This window comes from Balaenoptera acutorostrata, chromosome 6 (assembly GCF_949987535.1).
Source record: "Balaenoptera acutorostrata chromosome 6, mBalAcu1.1, whole genome shotgun sequence".
NCBI lineage: Eukaryota > Metazoa > Chordata > Mammalia > Artiodactyla > Balaenopteridae > Balaenoptera > Balaenoptera acutorostrata.
Genome location: NC_080069.1, coordinates 119,074,278 through 119,095,637, shown reverse-complemented (window position 1 = coordinate 119,095,637; position 21,360 = coordinate 119,074,278). Strand labels below are relative to the sequence as shown.

The window sequence follows — 21,360 nt, the reverse complement described above, 5'->3', positions numbered from 1 at the left end:
TGGATCCTGGGCCTGACCACGAGTAAAACTGCATATTTGCCCCAGTCTCAAAAACTTGCATGCTTAAAAGAAAAAAAAAAAAAAAAAGTTAACTTCCCTTATTACAGAAGTAATATGCTTAGGAGATTTTAGAAAACATAAATAAAATTAAGAAAATTAAAACACATATATCCCACTCCCAGAGATTTCTGAGACACAGTAGGTATTATATATATATATATATATATATATATATATATATATATATATATATATATATATATATATGTTGGTTTAATGAAAGAGATTGATGATAATCATCCTATTTATTCAATATTGAATTGAAGACCTAGAAGAAGCAATAAGACAAGAAAAAGGAGTGAGCTAAAAATAAATTTAGAGTATATATCTCTAGCTTTTATCTATATTCTAGATGGAGAGAGATAGTTATATATGTTATAAAAGTCAAACTATGTTGTACTAACTCTTTAATAACTTGCACACTGTGTCATTAGCCTTGTCCACCACTATTTTTAATGAAAGCCTAGTGATACATTATTCCCTATTAATATACATAGTCATTTTCTTTTCTTTCTTTTCTTTTCTTTTTTTATTTTTCAGCCATGCCACACAGCTTGTGGGATCTTAGTTCCCCAACTGGGGATCGAACCTGGGTACCAGCAGTGAAAGCACCAAGTCCTAACCACTGGCCTGCCAGGCAATTCCCCATAGTTATTTTCTTGATAGTAAATACCTAGAAATAGGATATCTGGATGTGGTAGGCAGATAATAACCTCCCAAAGATGTTCATATTATAATCCCTGGAACTTGTGGATATGGCAAAGTGGAATTAAGGTAGCAGATGGAATTAAGGTTACCTATCAGGTGACCTTAAAATAGGGAGAACATTTTTTTAGATATTTATTTTATTTATTAGTTTTGGCTCCATTGGGTCTTCGTTGCCACCCACGGGCTTCTCTCTAGTTGTGGTGTGCGGCTTTTCTCTTCTCTAGTTGTGGCGCGAGGGTTCCAGAGTGCGTGGGCTCTGTAGTTTGCGGCGTGAGGGCTCTCTGGTTTAGGTGTGTGAGCTCAGTAGTTGTGGCGCGCAGGCTTAGTTGCCCCTCGGCATGTGGGATCTTAGTTCCCTGACCAGAGATCCAACCTGAGTCCCTTGCATTGGGAGGCAGATTCTTTACCACTGGACCACCAGGGAAGTCCCAGGGAGAACATTTTAGATTATCTGAGTGGCCCAATGTAATCACAAGGGTTCTTCAAATTGGAAGAGAGAGATGGGAAAGTCAGTGCTGGAGTAATGCAATATGAGAGACTTGACTGGGCAGTGCTGTCTTTGAAGGTAGAGGAAAGCAGCCATGAACTAAGGAATGTGTGTAGTCTCTAGACGTTGGAAAAGGCAAGAAAACAGATTCTTCCCTAGAGCCTCCAGAAAGAAATGCAGCCCTGCAGAATCTTGATTTTAGCCCAGGACTTCTGTCCTCCGTAAAGGTAAGATAATGCCTTTGTATTGTTATAAACACTACGTTTGTGATCATTTGTTACAGCAGCAAATAGACAACTAATGCACTGAGTCAAAGATACTGCAAAAGATTGAAGACTTTTGAGAATGTTGCTATGTAGGCTCCAAAAAAGTTGTATCAGTTTCTACCCCTGAAGAGCATGAGCTATTTTATTAATTTTCTTTATTGATGGCACAGTCTTCATGGTTTTATTTAACATGAATAAAATGTGCACGTGAGCTGTCTATTCACTTTCTTTGCTGCACAGCCTCATGCTGGGATGGGTGACTCTGATGGCCAGCTGGCTGCTCTTCCAGGACAGCTTTGTAGTGGTTGGAGGAAACACTGAATGCTCGCAGCACAGTAAGATCTGTTGCACATCAGCAACACTGTTACTTCCAGCTCCTTGATGCTGTGGACCAGGAACTTCAGGAAGCCACTGGGTAGCATGTACTCATTTCCTTGCTGCTCCCATAACCACTGCTGGGCATCAAGAACAGGCCCTTGAACCTCCTCTGTATCCTGTTGTCAATGCCTCTGGGTTTCTGCCCATTTTCTCCTTAGCATCATACCGCCCTCAGACAGAGGAAGAGGGTTAATAATAACTTATTTTAAATTTCAAAAGGAATTTCTTTATTTTAATCTGCATACCTTGAATTAATCACTGAATGGGAATATTTAATGGTTACTTATTTTTAAGTTTTTAAAATTTAATTTTTATTTTATATTGGAGTATAGTTGATTTACACTGTTATGTTAGTTTCAGGCGTACAGCAAAGTGACTCAATTATACATATACATATCCATTCTTTTTCAGATTCTTTTCCCATATAGGTTATTACTTTGATGGCTACTAGTATTTCTTATTTGCAAAATGTCTGTTTATAGTCACTACTCATTTTTCTAGTGGAATGGTTCTGTTTCTTATGGAGTTATAATCAGGCCATTCTTTCGCTGTAACAACCTCTGCAAGACACTTGACTGTCAGTCACTAAAGGACCAAGCCCATTTCATGGATGGGAAAACAAAGACCAAGGATGACATGGCATCCTGCAGCTCTTCTGTTCACCTGATCAGCCCCCTTAGCCCCAAACCCAAGAGTCTCTTCTGAAGGAGATGGTTTAGCAGGGACAGCACACAGAGGCTCACAGGCCAAACTCTGTTCACTGCTGCACGTCTGCGGAATCATAAACACTGCAGGACGATGTGACTCAGATGTGACCAGGCGTGACCGTGACAGATCACAGGGTTCTGTAAATATTGTGTCAGGCTGCTATCACAGCAGGGCTCCCTGCTCACCCCAGACCCTGGTCCACCCTGTGGGAAGTGGAGTCAAGCCCAACGGGGCAGAACATCTGGTTCTCTCCCTCAGCTCACTGCCCAAACTTTTCCCAGCCTCAGTTTCCTTCCTGAGGACCTCCTAGCCAGGATATCCTGCTGAAGCGACTGGGTCTCAGCTCTTTGCAAGGGTTGAAATATTATACCCCTTTGAAAAATGTTTCTGCTCTACCTGCGAATCCGAAGATAAAGATGTGCTCCATAATAGCAGGGGCTCATATTCAATGAGGCTTACTGTAAACCAGGTGATGTACCGAACCATATTGTTTTGTAGCATCCTTACAACTACCGTGAGAGGAGGGGGAAACCGAGACTCAAGAGAGCTTAAGCTGTCTCCTGGTAAGTTCGTCAGGCTCCTAACCATCACAAGTTATCCCATGAGAATTTAGGGCTAGGAAGTCGTTTGTTTCTCTTGAAGAATTAAAAAAAAAAAAAAAAAAAAAGACTAAATGATGAGATTTGGACAACCCATTGCATTTCCCTTTCTGCCTTGGCTACCAGGAACCCCAGGGCTAATGTTAAGACATAATCACAAGAACTCTATCTGTCCAGGTGGCAAGTCAGTGTATTAGCTTCTCGTTTCCTCTCCTTTCACGTGACTTTTTCATTTTCCTGTTTTGTTTTAAATCTTTTTGATGCAGTGGCCCTGTGTTGGACATTTTCCAGCAGCGTGACATTGATCAGGTCACTTAACCTCTCAGGGTTTTGGTTTCCTCATCTGTAAATTGGAGGTAACAATGACACCTATCTCACAGGGCTGTTGTGAGAATCAAATGAAATGATCTGTGTAAATAAAAATCCCAGCACGAGCCCGGCATGTGGAAAATATTCCATAAACAGCACCTATGAGCGTGAGAAAAGGCTTTGATAAAGTCAAGAGAGCAGAGAGAACCTCTCCTAAATGGGAAGACTTGGCTGGATACAAGGCTGGCCTGCTGTGGACCTGCTGTGTGACTCTGGGTCATGTACTTCCCTCTCTGAGCCTCAGCTTCCCGTCTATAAACTGCTTGCTTTATCCTTTTCACCGTTGTGTCCCCAGAGCCCGCAAAGGAGAAGAAAGGAGAAGTGTTGCAGGCCCTGACCCAGCACACAGTAGGGCTCCATATATGGTTATTTCGAAAGTGAACGGGTGGTTGAATGGCTGGTGGTCAGATTCCCTACAGCCCAGGACACACCTGGCTGGCATGGTGCACTATGCCTGGGCCAGTGCCACAATGGCATTCAGGTGGTTTTTGGGGGCCCGAGGAACCCCCAGGGATGGGACAGGCCTGGATCTGGGTCTGGGGCCAAAGACAAGCTCCTATTAAGGACCTACTGTGTGCAGGGCTCCCAGTGTACGGTACGGCATGGTGCCCATGTGACTTACACTCTGGACCCACGACAACCCCTCTGCTGCCCTGGATGGGGGGGTCGCTGTAGGCTTCACAGGGAGATGGACCAATGGGAAAGAGTCCTGAACAACTCATTCCACAGTGATTTACTGAGCACCTACTATATACTGAGGCATTTGGGGTGAGCACCAGGCCATAGACCTAGGGGGAGTCTCCGAGGACATGCTGCTTTCCAACCTCGGCAGCCGGAGCACCACAGACTCAACTCCGGTGGGCCGGGCACTCTGTTCCAACACAGACATCTTCCAAGTCGTGAGCTCTGGGCTCTTGGGACCGACGTGACTCCCAGGCTGGCCCTTGTTGGAGAATTCTTTTCTGTTACAGGTGGACAAACTGAGGCTTAAAGGGGAAAGGACCAAACTTGGGACGCACCCCACCCCACAGCTCTCCAGAATTCTCTTTCGGTGAACTGCCCCAGCCCCTCCTGCCCTGCCTTCCCCCGGAGTCAAGGGAAGGATGCGGGGCAAGGGGCACAGGCCTAGGCCTAGGGCAGCCCCCAGCCTTCGCAAAGGCTTCCGGAGCCCTCGGGCCCTGCCCTCACTCCCTCACGGGCCCTGAAACATCTTGCTGTGATTATTCTGCGGAGAGCAGAGTGGAACTACACGAGGCTCTTCTTGGCACTCAGCATGGGGGTGAGGGCCTGTGCACGATGGGGCCCCCGTGGTCGCTGAGGACAAGGCAGGGCTGAAGGACAGGGCTGAGGCTTTCCGCTCACCGGCTTAATTGGGGATCTAATCGTTATTATTATTTATAACTCGCTCTTGAACCCTCGCCAGGAGAGAGTGTTCACAGCCTGCACAATCCAGGCAGGCGTTAAATAATTAAACCAAGGGCCTAATCGGCGGTGAAACTCTCCAAGGGCCCCCACTTCCTTAGTTCGCTGATTGCTGATATTTTGGGGGTGAAATATGACCATTTTTACGATCAAAGAGATCAGAGTTCCAAAGGAAAGAAACGGAAAAAAAGGAGGGGTGGTGGGGGACTCTTCCAGTTTTCTTTTCCTCTGACTTAGCGGTCTGGTAAAGTTTCTTTAGACATGCAAAGATTTACACACCTTTCTGCAGGGAGCCTTAAATTACTCCCCATTCCTCACACATTTCCCCAAGCAGCCAGGAACAGTAAGTCATTGAGAAATGAACAGGCCTCCCTGTAATCGCTCCGGCGGCCTTTGAGAAGGAGAATGTCTAATGACTTTTTTTGAAGTGGAGGTCAAGGTTTTTTAAATAAAACAATCTGTATTAATGCAATTTCCTTTTTAGCTATAGCGTTGGATTTTTTTTTTCCTTTTTCTCCTTTTTTTTCTTATGGGGGGAGGGACGGGAGGCAGGGGTGGGGAAGAGCATCATTTTTCTCTTGCCAGACAACGCGTCCCTAATGAGATACATTTATTTAAAACTCTGTATATCATCACCCTGTCAGGGCCTCCAAGTGGGACCCCGAGTCTCCCTCTTGGTTTGTTTCGGATTAGCGGGGCTTGTGGACGGCCCTGCAGTCTGGCTGCTTTGGCGGCCACCGTCTCTTCCCGCTCCCTCCCTTAGCAGGGCCTTGACCGCTGCATTGTGTGCCTGAGCCCTCACCCCGTCTGATCACCCAGATCTTAGTACAGCCCTTTGGCCTCTGGTCCTTGGCTTTCCCGTCCCCCCTCCACCCCAGCTGCCTCTGCTGCTCAGTGCTGGCCCCTCCTCGGGGTCCTTTTTTCCCTGCCCCACGAGGAAATACGGCTCTGTGGTTATGCCAGTGACAGAACTGACATGACCGCCCCCGACAGAACTGACGAGTTACAGTCCCAACCTGGTCACTTTCCAACCTCCCCCATCTCCCCAGTTTTCCTAAGGCTTCATTTACCCATCTGTTCAATGGGAGGATACAAGAATTACATGCACACCTGGGGGCTGCAAGAAGCTGCTGGGCCTCCCTCGCATCTGCCCGGTGTCCAGCCCGCAGAGCACATCCACTTAGAGCAGCGGCCACTGTCACCACCGTTACTGCTCCCCCCAACCTAGAGCAGAGCCTGAGGGCAGGACCCAGCCTGTCCCCCCTCCCCCAGCCCACCCCAGCTCATAGGCTAGTGCACCCAAACGCAGGGCTTAGTACCTCTATCAACACTTTTTTTTTTAAAATTAATTAATTTATTTGTGGCTGTGTTGGGTCTTCGTTCCTGTGCGAGGGCTTTCTCTAGTTGCGGCAAGCGGGGGCCACTCTTCATCGCGGTGCGTGGGCCTCTCACTACCGTGGCCTCTCTTGTTGCGGAGCACAAGCTCCAGATGCGCAGGCTCAGTAGTTGTGGCTCACGGGCCCAGCTGCTCCGCGGCATGTGGGATCCTCCCAGACCAGGGCTCGAACCCGTGTCCCCTGCATTAGCAGGCAGATTCTCAACCACTGTGCCACCAGGGAAGCCCAACACGTTTTTTAATTGAATGCCTTCCAGTGCTGGGAGCCGGCTGGGGCACTGGGGATAGAGTGGTGACCCAGACAGCCCAGTCCTGCAGAGAAGTCAACAAGCCAATCTCAACAGAGAAGTAAGCGGATCCGGGCTCCACGGGGGAGAGGGCTGGGGGAGGGGCATCAGGGAGGGCTTCCCTGAGGAAGGGGCATTAAACTGACTCTTCAAGCTTGAGCGGGATTTAGCAGGTGACAGGAGACAGTCTAGGGGTAGCCAACAGGAGACCCAGCATGTGCAAAGGATGCCCAGAGCCTCCAACCTTACCTGTTCCGAGCATCCTTTTTGGTCCTGCTGTGTCTCACTTTCCTCTCCAAGCCAAGAGCTTGAATTACATTTTTCAACTGCTCCGCAGGTACCAACGTCATGAGATATCCATTCCACAAACAGGCATCATGCTCCTTCCTCTGCCTGCTCTGGGCTAGGCCTGGGGTTAAGCTGGGGACCACGTTGGAGCTGGCTCCTGCCCTACAGAGGAAGAGTGAAGATGGATACGGAACTCGGGGCTAAACTTCAGCCATCCTGGGCAGGGGGGCGGTGGGCGCGGGGCGGAAGAGGGATCAGAGAAGGGCCCCCAGGCTGCACAGGCTGCAGGGCAGGTGTTGGGTTTTAGGGGAGGAAGGGAATTAGCCCAGAAGTGGTCCGCCCAGAGTGGAGACCCTGTTCCTCCCCTACAGCCCTGGCTGGCAGGAGCCTTGGGGGCCTTTTGGGGCCTGGGGACTCTGGGACCTGGGGAAGGGGGGGTGGTAAGCTTGGAGACCAGGGGCCGGATTGCTAACGTGCAGGAGTCTGGCTTAAAGGGGACTAGGCCAGTGTCAGATGGCTCAGCGACGGGGCTCAAGGCTGGGAAGCCGCCCACCCATCCCCGTGCCCGTGAGCACCCGCTCTGACCCAGCTCCGGGCTGCAGCCTGGGGCCTGGAGGGTCTTGTTCCACAGGGGCAAGAGAGGGACCCCAAGGCCTCTGTCTACACTTCCTCTCTTAGCCAACTCTGGCCCGGAGAGACTGTTTCTCCCCAGAGCCTAGACCTGGGCCCAGCACTGGCTGCCCAGCGAAGCCAGGCAGTACATCTAGACAGTATCAGACAGGCCTGGGATCAAACCACGGCACTGCCACTCGTGTGCTCTGTGACCTTGGGCAAGTCACTTCCCTCTCATCTGTAGCTACACCTCAGGGGTGTCGGGAGGATTCAGCCACAATGTGTTTCAAGCAGGGCAGGCGCTTGATAAATGCTGGCTACCTGAGGGACCCTTGGACGGGCGTGTTGTTTTCTGGGACTTTCTGGGACTTACTCTCTTGGTCTGTGAAGTAGACCTTTATCTCCTGTCACTGCTGACACCTCTGAGGCCAAATCCCAGGGCAACGCCTGGCCGCCCACCCCGCCTCTTCTTTCCTGGCTCTCCCGTCCCTGCCTCTGCCTCAGTGTTCAGCCAGCTCTTCTCCTGCCTCTGTCTGGGCCTTCACCATGGTTTCACTGCCTTTGGTTTCCCTCTGTCTCTGTCTGCCAGGAATTGTGTCCCAGAGGAACCAGTACTCTAGGGCTCTCCTGTGTTCCCTTTTACAGCGGTGAGATGGGAAGAGGGAGGGAGGGAATGAGAGAGAAAGAGAGAGAGAGAGAGAGAGAGGAGGGAAAAAAAATCAAAGCCTACATATTGGTTCCAGATGTGGCTCTCTCTCACAGCCCTCTCCAGCAATTTAATTAAATTCCCCCAGACAGCCAGGAGGGTTTCTTAATGATCAAATTTCCCGGCTCCCCTCCTTGAACGGGCCCACTCTGTCTCCCTGACGGATGGCCGACGGGATTCTTCCTGCCGTCAGCTTTGCCAAGCAGGGCCAGTGGGGGTGGAATAGGGGGCTTCCCCGGAGCACAAAGGACCCGTCCTGCGCCCACCTCTGCCCCCCTCCATCCCCAAGGGCTCTGAGCCCTGCCCACCCCCCAACCACCGAGCCTATCCTTGGCAGAGCCTGCCTGGGCCAAGCTGCAGTGGCTGGAGGGGGCCCAGTGGTCCCCTCCCATGAGCTCTGCCTCTGGGCCAGCCTGCTGGGGACTGATGCCACGTGGGTGCCAGCAGGGGTCAGATGGGGAGTCTGGGATCAGTACTCTGGGCTCACAGACCAGCCAGAGATGGGGCAGGCTCGGACCTCCTGGGCACCCTTCCAAACCCATCTGGCAGTGAGATAGACCAAAGCTCAGAGAGGGCAAGACCGGGGCCAAGATCACACATACCTGCTTGCCAGGGACGGGAAAGGCAGAGGCAGGCTGATCAGCATTTAGGTGGAGAGGCTGTGCCAGGGAGAGACCTGGGATGGTTCCCCCACGTGAAGCTAAGGGTCACTCTCAGGAGGACCCCTCCCTGACTTCTGGAGTGGGAAGGAATCTAGGTGAGCCTTGCAACCACCATCTTCTTGTGCCAGTGAGGCAGTGAGGCTGAGAGAGGGCCAGGCCAAAGCCCAAGTCCCAGACTCCCTCCTGTCTTGAGGCGAGGGGCCTGAGGGCCTCTGAATTGAATGTTTGCGTTCCCCAACCTGCAAATTCATATGTCGAAGCCCTAACCGCCAATGTGATGGTATTAGGAGGCCCACTGGAAGGAGTTAGGTTAGATGAGGTCATGAGGGTGGAGCACCCATGATGGGATTAGTGCCCTTATAAGACCAGGATGTGGTCATGTGAGTGCATGGGGAGATGGTGGCCACCTGCAAGCCCAGAGAAGAGGTTTTGGAACGAAACCTACCTTGCTGGCATCTTGATCTTGAATCTCCCAGCCTCCAGAACTGTGAGAAATAAATATCTGTTGTTGAAGCCACCTAACCTACAGTACTTTGTATGGCAGACCGAGCTGACTAAGACAGGCTGTAAGCACCTTCTCACCCTGTTCTCCTGGGTGAATCCCTAAGGACCCACCTCATCTGGAAGAGGCTGGGGGTCAGGTGGGGCCTCTGATGTGCGCACACAAGGATGGCAGAGAAAGGGAGGATCCCTCATCTTCCCCTCTGAGGCTCTGGGCTGCCCACCTGGGGCTTCACCAGGGCCTGACCCAGCCCATAACTGGCTCTCACAGGCCCCACACCTGGCCAAGCATCGGGACCACCTGGCAGTGTCTGGGTGTGGAATGGGGTGGGGGGATAAGTCAGGGAGGAGGCCGCCCTTGGAGCAGGGGACTCTGGCCAGCAGGGCTGGATTTCCTGGAGGGCGCAGGTGGCAGGGGAGGAGCAGGGCAGGCCACTGGGAGCAGAGATGTCCCTGGGTGTCGGGGTCTCCAGAATGCTCCTGGGTGCTGGAGAGCAAATGGAATGAGGGAGGGGACAGAAAAGTCTTTCCCTGGCCCAGCTGAGGCCCTACCACCCACTCCGGCTCCCAATCCCCTGGTCCCTCAGCTCCTCCCTGAGCCCACAGAGGGCCAGGCCCTTCCGCATGGGGACGGTGGCCAAACAGGGCCAAGCAGGCCAGGCCTCCTGGGGTCTTGAGGGTCAGGGGTCAGGGCGGGGTCAGGTGTGGGGGAGGGGAAAGGAGAGGGAGGGAAGCTGGGCCCGAGGAGGAGGGGTGCAGGCAGAAGGAAGCCCAGGGCGGCGGTCCCATGACGGCACTGGAGGAGTCCGCCCAGCCCGCGGGCTGCTCCCTGCTGCCAGGCCTGAAGCTGGAGGCTCCACCAAGGAGAGGGGGAAGCATATTCCTTGCGGCAGATTGCTGCGTTTTCCAAATATCTCGCTTTATGGAAACTCTGCCAAATCAAAAAGAAAGAGAGAGAAATAAAAGGGGGGCCTTTTACCCAATTTCTCTCTCCAGTGTGTTATAAGGGACAGACCTTGCTGCCGACTGCCCCTCCTGGACGGGGGGCACCAGGAAGGTGGGATGCTGGGCCGGGGCCGTGACACCACCCCTCCTGCAGCCCCTGCCCTGAGAGTGTGTGTGTGTGTGTGTGTGAATGAGTGTGCATGATTGTGTGTCTGAGCAAGTGAGTGTTTGCATGTGAGAATGTCTTGTGAGTGTGAATGCGCTGTCATAAGCACATGTGGGTGTGTGAGGGCGCCTGTGTGTGAGAATCTGTGTGAGTGTGTGAACCGGTGTGCAGGAGTGTGTGAGGGAGGGGAGTAGGACAGAGTGCAGGGGACCGTGGCTGGGCAGGGGGCAGGTGTCCTGAGCCGGGGTCCAGGGAGCCGTTAAGGGCTAGGCTCGGGATCGAGTCCCGGAGGCTCCTCGCTAGCCAGCTGCCCTGGAGCTGGTCAGTTCTCTCTCTGAGCCTCGGTCTCCCAGACTATGACACGAGAATCCTGCTGTCACTTCCTTCCTGGAGCATTATGAAGAGTTGATGAGACATCCATGCTGAGCTTCTAATCTGATTCACAAGGCACAGGACTCACTCCACCAAAGGCTGCTGCTGTCATCAATGTATCATTCATACGATCAGGCTGGGCCCTGCGGTACCCAAGGACTGGGGAGAGCAGTGGGGGGGTGCCCAGGGGCGGGGGATTCAGGAAGGCCTGTGTGCTGGGAAGGATGTCACTAGGTGGAGTTGGGAGGAGAAAAGGTTTTGTGGACAGACCTTGCCCTGGTGTTCATGGCCTTACCTTCAACCCCAGGTGTAAAACTGTGCAGGGCCTGGCCCCCTGCCTCTGGCTGATTTAGTCTCAGATAAGGCACATTCATTGGTAAGAAGGTAGAAGAAACACAGAAGCACAAAGAAGATCAAAGTTCTCCAGATCCCAGCACCCAGAAACAACCACCACTCATATCTCAGCACAGGGTCATCAAGAATTACTCCTGCCCACGAGCAAATGCATACACACATACACACACACCACTTTTTCCTAAATGGGATCAGAGAGTACCTACTGTTCTGTAACTTGCTTTGCTGAGCTGCTATAGGGCAGAGTCAAGCACATAATAAATCTTATATGTCAGCTATTATCACTGTTGGTGTTGGGCTAGAGAGGCCAAACTTCTCTCCTTATGTTTGTTGACAGCAGTTTTTCATCCTTTCTGACTTGCCTATGTCCTTTGCCCATTTTTCTCTTAGTGTTTTTGCCTTCTTCTTGTTGATTTTTAACAGTTCTTTATATATGAAGGTTATCCCCCTCTGTGCATTGGGTAGTCAGAGTGACTCCCAAACTTCCCCGGGAGAAGGAGGCAGGGACAGAAGCTGCCAGGGTCTGAGCACTGGGTGCTTGGCCCCAGGCCCCCCAGCCTGCTAAGAACCCTGGAGTTGGGCATCAGGAAGTGGCTGGGCTGACAGGGCAGTGAGAGGAAGTGGCAGGGAAAAAAGAGAAGGTTCAGAGCTGAAATGAGAGGCTCTGAGCGACAGAGCCTTAATAGGAGGCAGATGGAGGAAACGGGTTGCCCTTGCTGATAGGAAGGAGGTCATGGGTCACGGAGCTTTCTAAAGATAGGAGCCTGGGAGATGGGCAGGCAACAGGGCCTGCTCCATGGTGTGGTGCCCAAGGACTGTGACAGAGCAGGGCTCAGTCCCTCCCTCCAGCATGTCCAGACCCTCTCAGGCCCAGAACCAGAGGAACTGCAGGGCACCTGAGGCCAGGTATACGGAAGAGCCCCCCCCCAAACTTGGGTTAAAGTCCCAACCTAGCTGTGCCACATCGGGCAAGCACCCAAATCTCTCTGAGCCTCAGTTTCCTTGTTGAAAACGGGTGTAATACCATCACCTACTTAGGGTGCGTGTATTAAGATTAGTATGTCAAGTGTTTAGCACAGTGCCTGACGCATCCAAAGGGCTCAGTAAATAAAAGTTAACTCGTGACTGGGACTTCCCTGGTGGCGCAGTGGTTAAGAATCCGCCTGCCAATGCAGGGGACACAGGTTTGATCCCTGGTCTGGGAAGATCCCACATGCCGCGGAGCAACTGAGCCCCTGCGCCACAACTACTGAGCCCATGTGCTGCAACTACTGAAGCCCACGTGCCTATAGCCCATGCTCTGCAACAAGAGAAGCCACCGCAATGAGAAGCCCGTGCACTGCAACGAAGAGTAGACCCCACTCACTGCAACTAGAGAAAGCCCGCGCACAGCAACGAAGACCCAACGCAGCCAAAAAAAAAAAAAAAGTTAACTCATGATTGTCACTATCCTAATCACAAGACAATTATAGTTTTCTTGGTGGTAGAGCCCATTGGTGACATCAAGGACCTCTTCATTGGCTCCAACACTGTCAGAGCTGAAGGGCCTTCAGGTTACAGGTGGGGAAACTGAGGCCCAGAGACCAGAAGGGCCATGCCTGGGGTCATCCATTGGAGCAGCTTGAATTGTGTCCTCCAAAGAGATATTTTCAAGTCCTAACCCTGTGGAAACTATGACAGGGATCCCATTTGGAAATAAGGTTTCTGCCAAGGTAATCAAGTTAAATGAATTCATACTGGATTAGGGCGGGCCATAAACCCAGGGACTGGTGCCATTTAGAAAGGACAGGGAGGGGCTTCCCTGGTGGCGCAGTGGTTGAGAGTCTGCCTGCCGGTGCAGGGGACACGGGTTCGAGCCCTGGTCTGGGAGGATCCCACATGCCGCGGAGCAACTGGGCCCGTGAGCCACAATTACTGAGCCTGCGCGTCTGGAGCCTGTGCTCCGCAACAAGAGAGGCCGCGATAGTGAGAGGCCCGCGCACCGCGATGAAGAGTGGCCCCCGCTTGCCGCAACTAGAGAAAGCCCTCGCACAGAAACGAAGACCCAACACAGCCATAAATAAATAAAATAGTGTTTAAATAAATAAATAAATAAATAAATAAATAAATAAATAAATAAAAAGAAAGGACAGGGAGACTTCGCCGGAGAGACGGACACCGGGAAGAAGGCCATGTGAGGACAAAGGCAGGTGATGCTGCCACAAGCCAAGCCATGCCCGGGGCTGCCAGAACCTTCCCTAGTGTCTTCAGAGGGAGCATGGCCCTGCCTACACTTTCACGTCAGATTGCTGGCCCCCAGAACTGGGAGAGAATACATTTCTGTTGTTTGAAGCCACCCAGTTTGTGGTGCTTTGTTACCACGGCCTTATGAAGCCAGGGCAGAAGCTGGCCTCAGACCAGGCTGTGCCCACCACTCCCAGTTCTGCCCTGGACCCCATTCTAGGTGGGCCTCCTCCAGTTACCTCCACGTGCTCTAGCCTTCTCCAGGTCCCTCAGGGCTCTCACCTGCGCCATGGAGCAAGTGACCCGGGATCAAATGGGGCTGTGAACCCTGGGGGCTGCTGCACCATTCAGGGCCTGGGGATCCATTGAGGGGTGGGGTGTGGATCCTTCAGGCAGGGGCAGACATTCCCAAACCCCCAGGGTAACGCCTGGGGAGACTGAGGCACTTCAGAGCAAACCCCCATCCAGATGCGCCTTGTTGCCAGGTAGGAATTTGGGCCCAGGTTCCCGATCTTCTGATTTTACCAGACAAGCTGGAAATCTCCATTGCTGTGTGAGCAAAAAAATGTCCCAATTTCACTTAAGGAGAAGATACTCCTTCCTGGAGTGAGAACCAAGGCAGATGTGTGCTGGGAACCAGGGACCCTATGGTCTGGAGCCCCTTCTGGCAACCCTAAGCTGGCCTGCCCTAACAGGGCTTAAACCCCACCCCTCTTTCTTGCTCCTTTAGGCAACGGAGGGGCAGGCAAAATGAGGCCTTCTGAGGCCTGATGGGGATTTTAATAGCTCATCACTTGATATGCACAACAACCTTGTAAACCGAACAATAATAATAGTGAGCAATTATCCAGCCCCTGCTGTGTACTCCACACTGCTGGGTACCCACAGCTGGACCTGGAATACCTTGGACTGGGTTTTCTTGCTAAGACTGTTTTTGCTCTTGGCAGGGGAGCCTTATTCTATCTATCTTTTTACATTTAATCATAGACACACGGGGTTGTCTTTAAATTCCTCTCTAAACGTTTTCTACTCCGCTCAACAACGCTTGCCTCTGACAGGTGCCAGGCGGGAGAGTTCCCACGCCCATGTGGTGGAAGTGGGGGTAGATGGGAGACCAAGGCTGCCACGGGCACGGCTGGGACTGGCGCACCTCTTCAAAACGGACTTTCCAGAATCACGAAGACATCAGGGCTCCACTGTGGGCCTCGAGGTTGTGGAGGTTCAAATGCGAGGCCCAGGGCCGGATGCCCACACCCCAGACAAGTGGCCCCAGGCTTGGGCTCCTTCCTGCTAGACTCCATGTCCACCGACAGTGCCAGAGCTCTTGATCCAGGTTCTTGCGTGCGTTTGATTATCCCCATTATACAGATGAAGAAATTAAAGTTCGTTGAGTCCATCAAGGCAGAAAGTGGAAGGAGCCGGCAGCCTGAGGGGCCAGGAGCTCCAGGGGACAGACTCAGGAATCATCCCCATCGCCCGTCGGGTTGGGTGTGGTCCAGTCAGCGTGGGGCGAGGAGAGAGCCAGGCCCAGCCGTGGTCCGACCCGAGTCCAGGGCGGCTCGCGGGCGCCGGGGGTTCGAGTCACCTCCACCGCGGGAGGGAGTTGGGCAGGGGTCAGGCCGGTGTGCTCGCTCAATGGGCGGAGCTCGGACGGCGCCCAGCGGCCGCGGGCGGGATCGCAGGGCGGAGCCGGGCCGGGCAGGCAAGGGACGGGCCCTCCAAGGGCTGCGATCCGGCTGGGCTGCAGGTCCGCGCCCTCCAGTCCCCCAGGGCCGCCCCGCAGACACCCCCAGCTGGCGCGCCCAGTCGCGCCGCGGTCCTCCCAGCCCGCAGAGGGCGCTGTCGTCCCCCGCTCGCTTTCCCGGGCCGGAGCGGGCCGGAAGTGCCAGAGTTACTTCCGGCGCGGAGCAGCTGTTTGGGCGGTGCAGCGGGCCGGCGAGGGGACTGGACCAGCAGTGGCCAAGCCTGGCTGAGACCGCGGCCCCCGGAACGTGCCCAGTCGGCGTCTCGGCCTCGGCGGAAGGTGCGGCCGCCGCAATGCCGTTCCTGCACGGCTTCCGGAGGATTATCTTCGAGTACCAGCCGCTGGTGGATGCGATTCTGGGCTCCTTGGGGATCCAGGACCCCGAGCGGCAGGAGCCGCTGGACGGGTAACTCGCTCCCTTCCCGCCTCCGACCCGGAGCTGCATCCCTTTCATTGTCACTACAAACATGGCGGGGCGGGGCGGGGCGGGCGGTGTCCCCACCTGACAGATAAGACTGAGACGGCGGTGGTGAGGGCTCCCAGCTAGCGCGGGCAGGGCCGGAGGGTGGGGTGTCGGTAGGGCCTCCGCCTCGGGGCCCCACCCTGCGCCCTGCCTGTCCTGTGCCCTCCACCTGGAGTTGCAGAGGAGCAGGGTGGAATCTGCGAGCAGTGCGAAATGCGCTTTCCAAGGCCGAATTTGCATTTGGTATGGACAGGCGCGGGTCTATCCGTGAACCGGTGGGAACGGTGTTAGAAAGTGCATCGTTCAGGGATACGTCAGTGAGCTAAACCCCCAGCCTTCATGATGCTTGTGCTCCAGAGGAGAGAGACCGACAGTCCGAAGTAAACTTAAGTAAATAGTGTATTAGGTGGAACGGAGAAAAGAGCAGATGAAAGGGGCATCAGGTGTGCGTTTTGGGGATCAGCTGGAATTGGCGAGGGAGGTAGGTGGGTTGGGACTTTGTGTGCGCTCAGCCTTCGGAACACCAAACGTCTCTGGGTGTGAGCGAGGGAGGAGGTCTGCTGACTGCCCTGGCTGTGGGGTTGCCTGGGCTGGTCTGGCATCGTCTGCAGCTCAGGGACAGTCACTGTTTGCGGTGGGGGTGTGTCAGTGTCTGGTTCTTGATCTTGGCCACAAGAGTTCCCTTCAGTGCCAACAGCCCAGGTGTATGAGGCTTTGTACCCAAGCCAGGGACTAGATCCTCTGGGCTCCTTGGAGGGAGGCTGAAGACAGCCCCAGTCCTTTCTCAGCAAACCCGAGAAGTCTGCTCCGGTGAGCAGATCCAGCTTGGCCCTCTGTCTACCACCGACCTTTTCTGAAGAGACTTTCAGCCCCACGGAGCCAGGGCCCTGCCTGTGTGTGACAGCAGGAGACTAAAGGCCACCCGCCCACAGGGTACCCAGCCAGCTGGTCCCACTGCTGTTCCCACCCTCAACTGGTCTGCCTCTCTCCTGCCCCAGGCCCGGTTATGTCGCCAGCGAGGAGAGCCGGATCCTTGTTCTCACTGAGCTGCTGGAGAGAAAAGCCCACTCTCCATTTTACCAGGAAGGCGTGAGCAACGCCCTGCTGAAGATGGCCGAGCTGGGGCTGACGCGTGCAGCTGACGTTCTCCTGCGGAATGGGGCCAACCTCAACTTCGAAGGTCAGCTGGAGCCCAGAGGGGCCGGGGTGGGTAGGTGGCTTAAGCGTGGCCCTGCTTTGGGTGGGCGGCCAAGCCTTCAGGCTCTGCTTTCACTGTTCTCTTGGGAGATACTTCCCTCATTTATTTCATGGGTGATGACTAAGGAAACCCACATTGGGTGGCCTCCCATCCCCCTGCGGGCTTTCAAATGGCCCTAAACCGCCTCTGATCAAGAGCGAGTTTGTCACTGCTTCTGCCATGTGATTGCTTTAGCAAACTTTCCCCCAGCTCCCAGCTAAATCCCTGCTTCCATGAATGTGAGAATGTGGCTGTTGGCGCTGTGCCCAGAGCTCAGGGAATGTAATTTTCTGCCGCTCACTCTGAGCCACCTTGCATTCTTGTTCATGCCACAGGGAGAGGGGAAAACAGATAAGACACGCTGGGCAGAAATGACAGCAGGACGGTGTTGGCTTCTAGCTTGTGTGCTGGGGGACGGGGATGGAGCCATTTTCCTTCCCCCTTCGCTTTCACCCCGGGAGGGCAGGCAGAGTCGGCCAGGAGACATGCAGGGCTGACTTGTGGCCGACTGGGGGGTTTTGTGCTGACACGGGATGTGGCCAGGCGTGTCTCCCCTCCCCATTTGAGGACAGGCTCAGAGGCTTCTGGGCTCCTGGAGGGTCAAGGAGCTGAGAGAGGTGGGGGAGGCATTCTGAAGTCAGCCACTGGGAGACCCAGCTTTGAGAATTTGGCTTTTTTTTTTTTTTTTAATTATTTATTTATTTATTTTTGGCTGTGTTGGGTCTTTGTTTCTGTGCGAAGGCTTTTCTCTAGTTGCGGCAAGCGGGGGCCACTCTTCATCGCGGTGCGCGGGCCTCTCACTATCGCGGCCTCTCTTGTTGCGGAGCACAGGCTCCAGACGCGCAGGCTCAGTAGTTGTGGCTCACGGGCCTAGTTGCTCTGCGGCATGTGGGATCCTCCGAGACCAGGGCTCAAACCCGTGTCCCCTGCATCGGCAGGCAGATTCTCAACCACTGCGCCACCAGGGAAGCCCGAGAATTTGGCTTTTATTGCAAGGCTTAAGGCGCTGTCATTCTGGGTGTTCCTCCCAACAGCCCTGTTTAGGTCCCATTTTACAGAAGGAACTAAAACCCAGATTAAGTACCATGTCCATTAATTAGAACACCCCCAGGACCCAAACCTAGGCCTGACTCCATGCACTGTCCGACAAAGACAGCTGTGTCCTGACCCCTCGTGGTGCTGGGAGCCCTTAGGTCGGAGCACTGGGGCTGGGCTGCCAGGCTGGTCCTGGGACCCTGCGAGAATGTGCCGACAGGCAGGACTGACGTAAGCTGTGTCTGTGCCCTCAGACCCGGTCACCTACTACACGGCGCTGCACATCGCCGTCCTGCGAAACCAGCCTGACATGGTGGAGCTGCTGGTGCGCCACGGGGCCGACATTAACCGCAGGGACCGGGTAAGAGCCAGGTCCGGCCTGCTCTGAAGGGGGGATGTGGTCGGGGCCCTGAGCAGCTCACAGGCCCCCGGGCCAACGCAGCTGTGCTTTCTTGACTCAGATCCACGAGAGCAGCCCCTTGGACCTGGCCAGCGAGGAGCCGGAGCGCCTGCCCTGCCTGCAGCGCCTCCTGGACCTTGGAGCAGATGTCAACGCGGCCGACAAGCATGGTGGGTGCCTCCTGTAGAGAAGCAGGGTTGGCCTGGGCCGAATTGCCTCGTGAGGTTACCCAGGGTAACCTGGGGCGATGGCTTGGCGGGCAGGCTGGAGGCAGCCCGTCTGACGGCACGGCACAGCCGGGCGCACGCTGGTGCATTTTGCTGACTCGCCGAAGCCTGAGAGGCAGTGCACCATCGGCCCCGTGAGCGTATCTGTAGGAGGAAATGGGGTACCTGTGCACTCAGCTTCTGAGGCACGGGGCTCCCTGTCGGGAGAGACCCAGCCTGGGTCTCAGGTAGCATCTCAGGGTCTAGAAAAGTCCTACTTTCCCTGGCCCTTCTGTTCCCATTTTTGTGTGAGTGGAAAGAGAATGGCCAGAAACCTGTCATCCTCAGGGCAGAAATAGAGACACAGATGTAGAGAACGTATGGACACCAAGGGGGGAAAGTGGCAGGGGGGCTGGTGGTGGGATGAATTGGGAGATTGGGATTGACATGTATACACTACCATGTGTAAAACAGATAGCTAGTGGGAACCTGCCATATAAAAAATAAATAAATTCAAAAAATAAAAAATAAGGGCTTCCCTGGTGGCGCAGTGGTTGAGAGTCTGCCTGCCAATGCGGGGACACGGGTTTGAGCCCTGGTCTGGGAGGATCCCACGTGCCGCGGAGCGGCTGGGCCTGTGAGCCACAATTGCTGAGCCTGCGCGTCTGGAGCCTGTGCTCCGCAACAAGAGAGGCCGCGATAGTGAGAGGCCTGCGCACCGCGATGAGTGGCCCCCGCTTGCCACAACTAGAGAGGGCCCTTGCACGGAAGCGAAGACCCAACACAGCCATAAATGGATGGTTAAATAAATAAATAATAAAAAATAAAATAAAATAAAATAAAATTCGAAAAAAAGAAACCTGTCACTCTCAGCCCTAGCTGAGAGGTCAGTCATTTTTGAAGTTCGTTTTCTGATCCCGAGGGTCTGTATTTCCCTTCCACCTCTGGGGTTGGCCTGACCTCGGCTTCCCAGCCTCCCACTCCCCCTCACTCACTCTCCCTCCCCAGGAAAGACTGCTCTGCTCCATGCTTTGGCCAGCAGTGACGGGGTGCAGATCCACAACACTGAGAACATCCGGCTCTTGCTGGAAGGAGGTGAGCCTTGTCCTTCCACGCTGCCCCCTGGACCATGAAGCATTGCTTTGCCAGGGTTTAAGGCCTCCTCCCACCTTCTCTTCTCCCTCCTGGTTCTTCTAGGGGCGGATGTCAAGGCTACCACCAAAGACGGGGACACCGTGTTCACCTGCATCATCTTTCTGCTGGGCGAGACGGTGGGAGGTGACAAAGAGGAGGCCCAGTTGATCAACCGCTTCTGTTTCCAAGTAACGCAGCTGCTGCTGGCTCACGGCGCCGACCCCAGCGAGTGCCCGGCCCACGAGTCCCTCACGCACATCTGCCTCAAGAGCTTTAAGCTGCACTTCCCTCTCCTGCGCTTCCTGCTGGAGTCCGGGGCTGCCTATAACTGTTCCCTCCACGGCGCGTCCTGCTGGTCCGGCTTCCACATCATCTTCGAGAGGCTCTGCTCCCACCCAGGCTGCGCGGAGGACGAGAGTCACGTGGACCTGCTGCGCAAAGCTGAGACCGTCCTGGATCTCATGGTGACTAATTCCCACAAACTCCAGCTGCCTGAAAACTTCGATATCCATCCCGTGGGCAGCCTGGCAGACAAGATCCAGGCCCTTCACTTCTCCTTGAGGCAGCTGGAGAGCTACCCCCCACCCCTCAAGCACCTGTGTCGCGTTTACATCCGGCTCTACCTTCAGCCGTGGCCTGTGGATGCGAAGGTCAAGGCCCTACCTCTGCCCGACAGGCTCAAGTGGTACCTCCTCAGTGAGCACAGTGGCACCGTCGAAGACGACATCTGACAGCTCCGACTGCAGGGAACAGGGTCTGGGCAGCTCAACCTGTTGGTGGATTTAAGTACCTGTGGCGGCCTTAGGGGAGAACCTTCAGTCCCGTCTGTCAGAAGGTGCATGTTGGAGGTGAGACTGGATCCTTGCTGAGGACAGAGAAAGCCAGGTGGAAGGTGGCAGCTGCAGGCACTCCAGCGGGGAAAGGCTTCTGTCTTCCAGGGAGACTGCCCCGCTTCCCTCTGGCAGCACCCCCAAGTCTCACCCCACAGTGGAACAAGGGACAGGGTTTAGATTGGGGACACGTTTGTATCCTCTTAATCTGAGGGAAGCGCCGGGCATTTAGAGAAGCAGGGTAGCTCCGAGACCGGGCCCTCCTGCGGGCTGCAGGAAGCCGGCCTGTCCTGCGTGGAGATGCGGCTGAGGCCGGAGCAGGCAGGAGGGGCCCGTGGGGTGCAGTCCAGCCGAGACCCTTTACACGCGCCTCTTCACTCCATTCTGTCAGAAAGTAAGTGCTTTTGGGCAGGCAGGGAGAAAGCTGCGCTGATGCCTGCGGCTTCCGCAGCTCTGGGCCCAGGTCGCCCACCAAGGTGCAGGGCTCTGCTCTGGTGGCAGCTCTGTTTGTGCCAAACCTGGGGTTTTGGGGACCATGCCTTCTAAAAAGCAATCGTGCATGACCAGGGGCTGTCTTTCCAAAATGTCTCGCTTTCTGAGGGTTCATGTGATGGAGAAAGCCACCGAGACTGAAAGCCAACCTCCACCCTGTGCTGAGCCCTCACCAGGCTGTCTGCAAGTCACAAGATGGTCACTGTGAATTGTGTAAATGCCTGGGAGATGAGCTGAGACAACCAAATGATATATTATAAAATTAAACTGATTTCCCTTGGCCTTAAAGGTCCTTGTATAACATTTCGGC

General features: G+C 54.3%; 1 protein-coding gene across 2 annotated transcripts; it reads left to right on the top strand.

The window, feature by feature from the left end:
* The first annotated feature begins 15,415 nt into the window (after positions 1-15,415).
* ASB6 (ankyrin repeat and SOCS box containing 6) lies at positions 15,416-21,332 on the top strand. 2 transcript variants are annotated; one of them, XM_007194515.3, is made up of 6 exons: positions 15,416-15,659; positions 16,715-16,896; positions 18,243-18,349; positions 18,450-18,558; positions 19,603-19,689; positions 19,792-21,332. In XM_007194515.3, exons 1-6 carry the CDS (start codon positions 15,547-15,549, stop codon positions 20,457-20,459), a joined length of 1,266 nt encoding a protein of 421 aa, XP_007194577.1. In that variant the 5' UTR covers positions 15,416-15,546; the 3' UTR covers positions 20,460-21,332. The 2 variants fall into 2 exon arrangements, with proteins under 2 accessions (XP_007194577.1, XP_057404562.1); XM_057548579.1 differs by lacking the exons at positions 18,243-18,349; positions 18,450-18,558.
* The last annotated feature ends 28 nt before the right edge of the window (positions 21,333-21,360 follow it).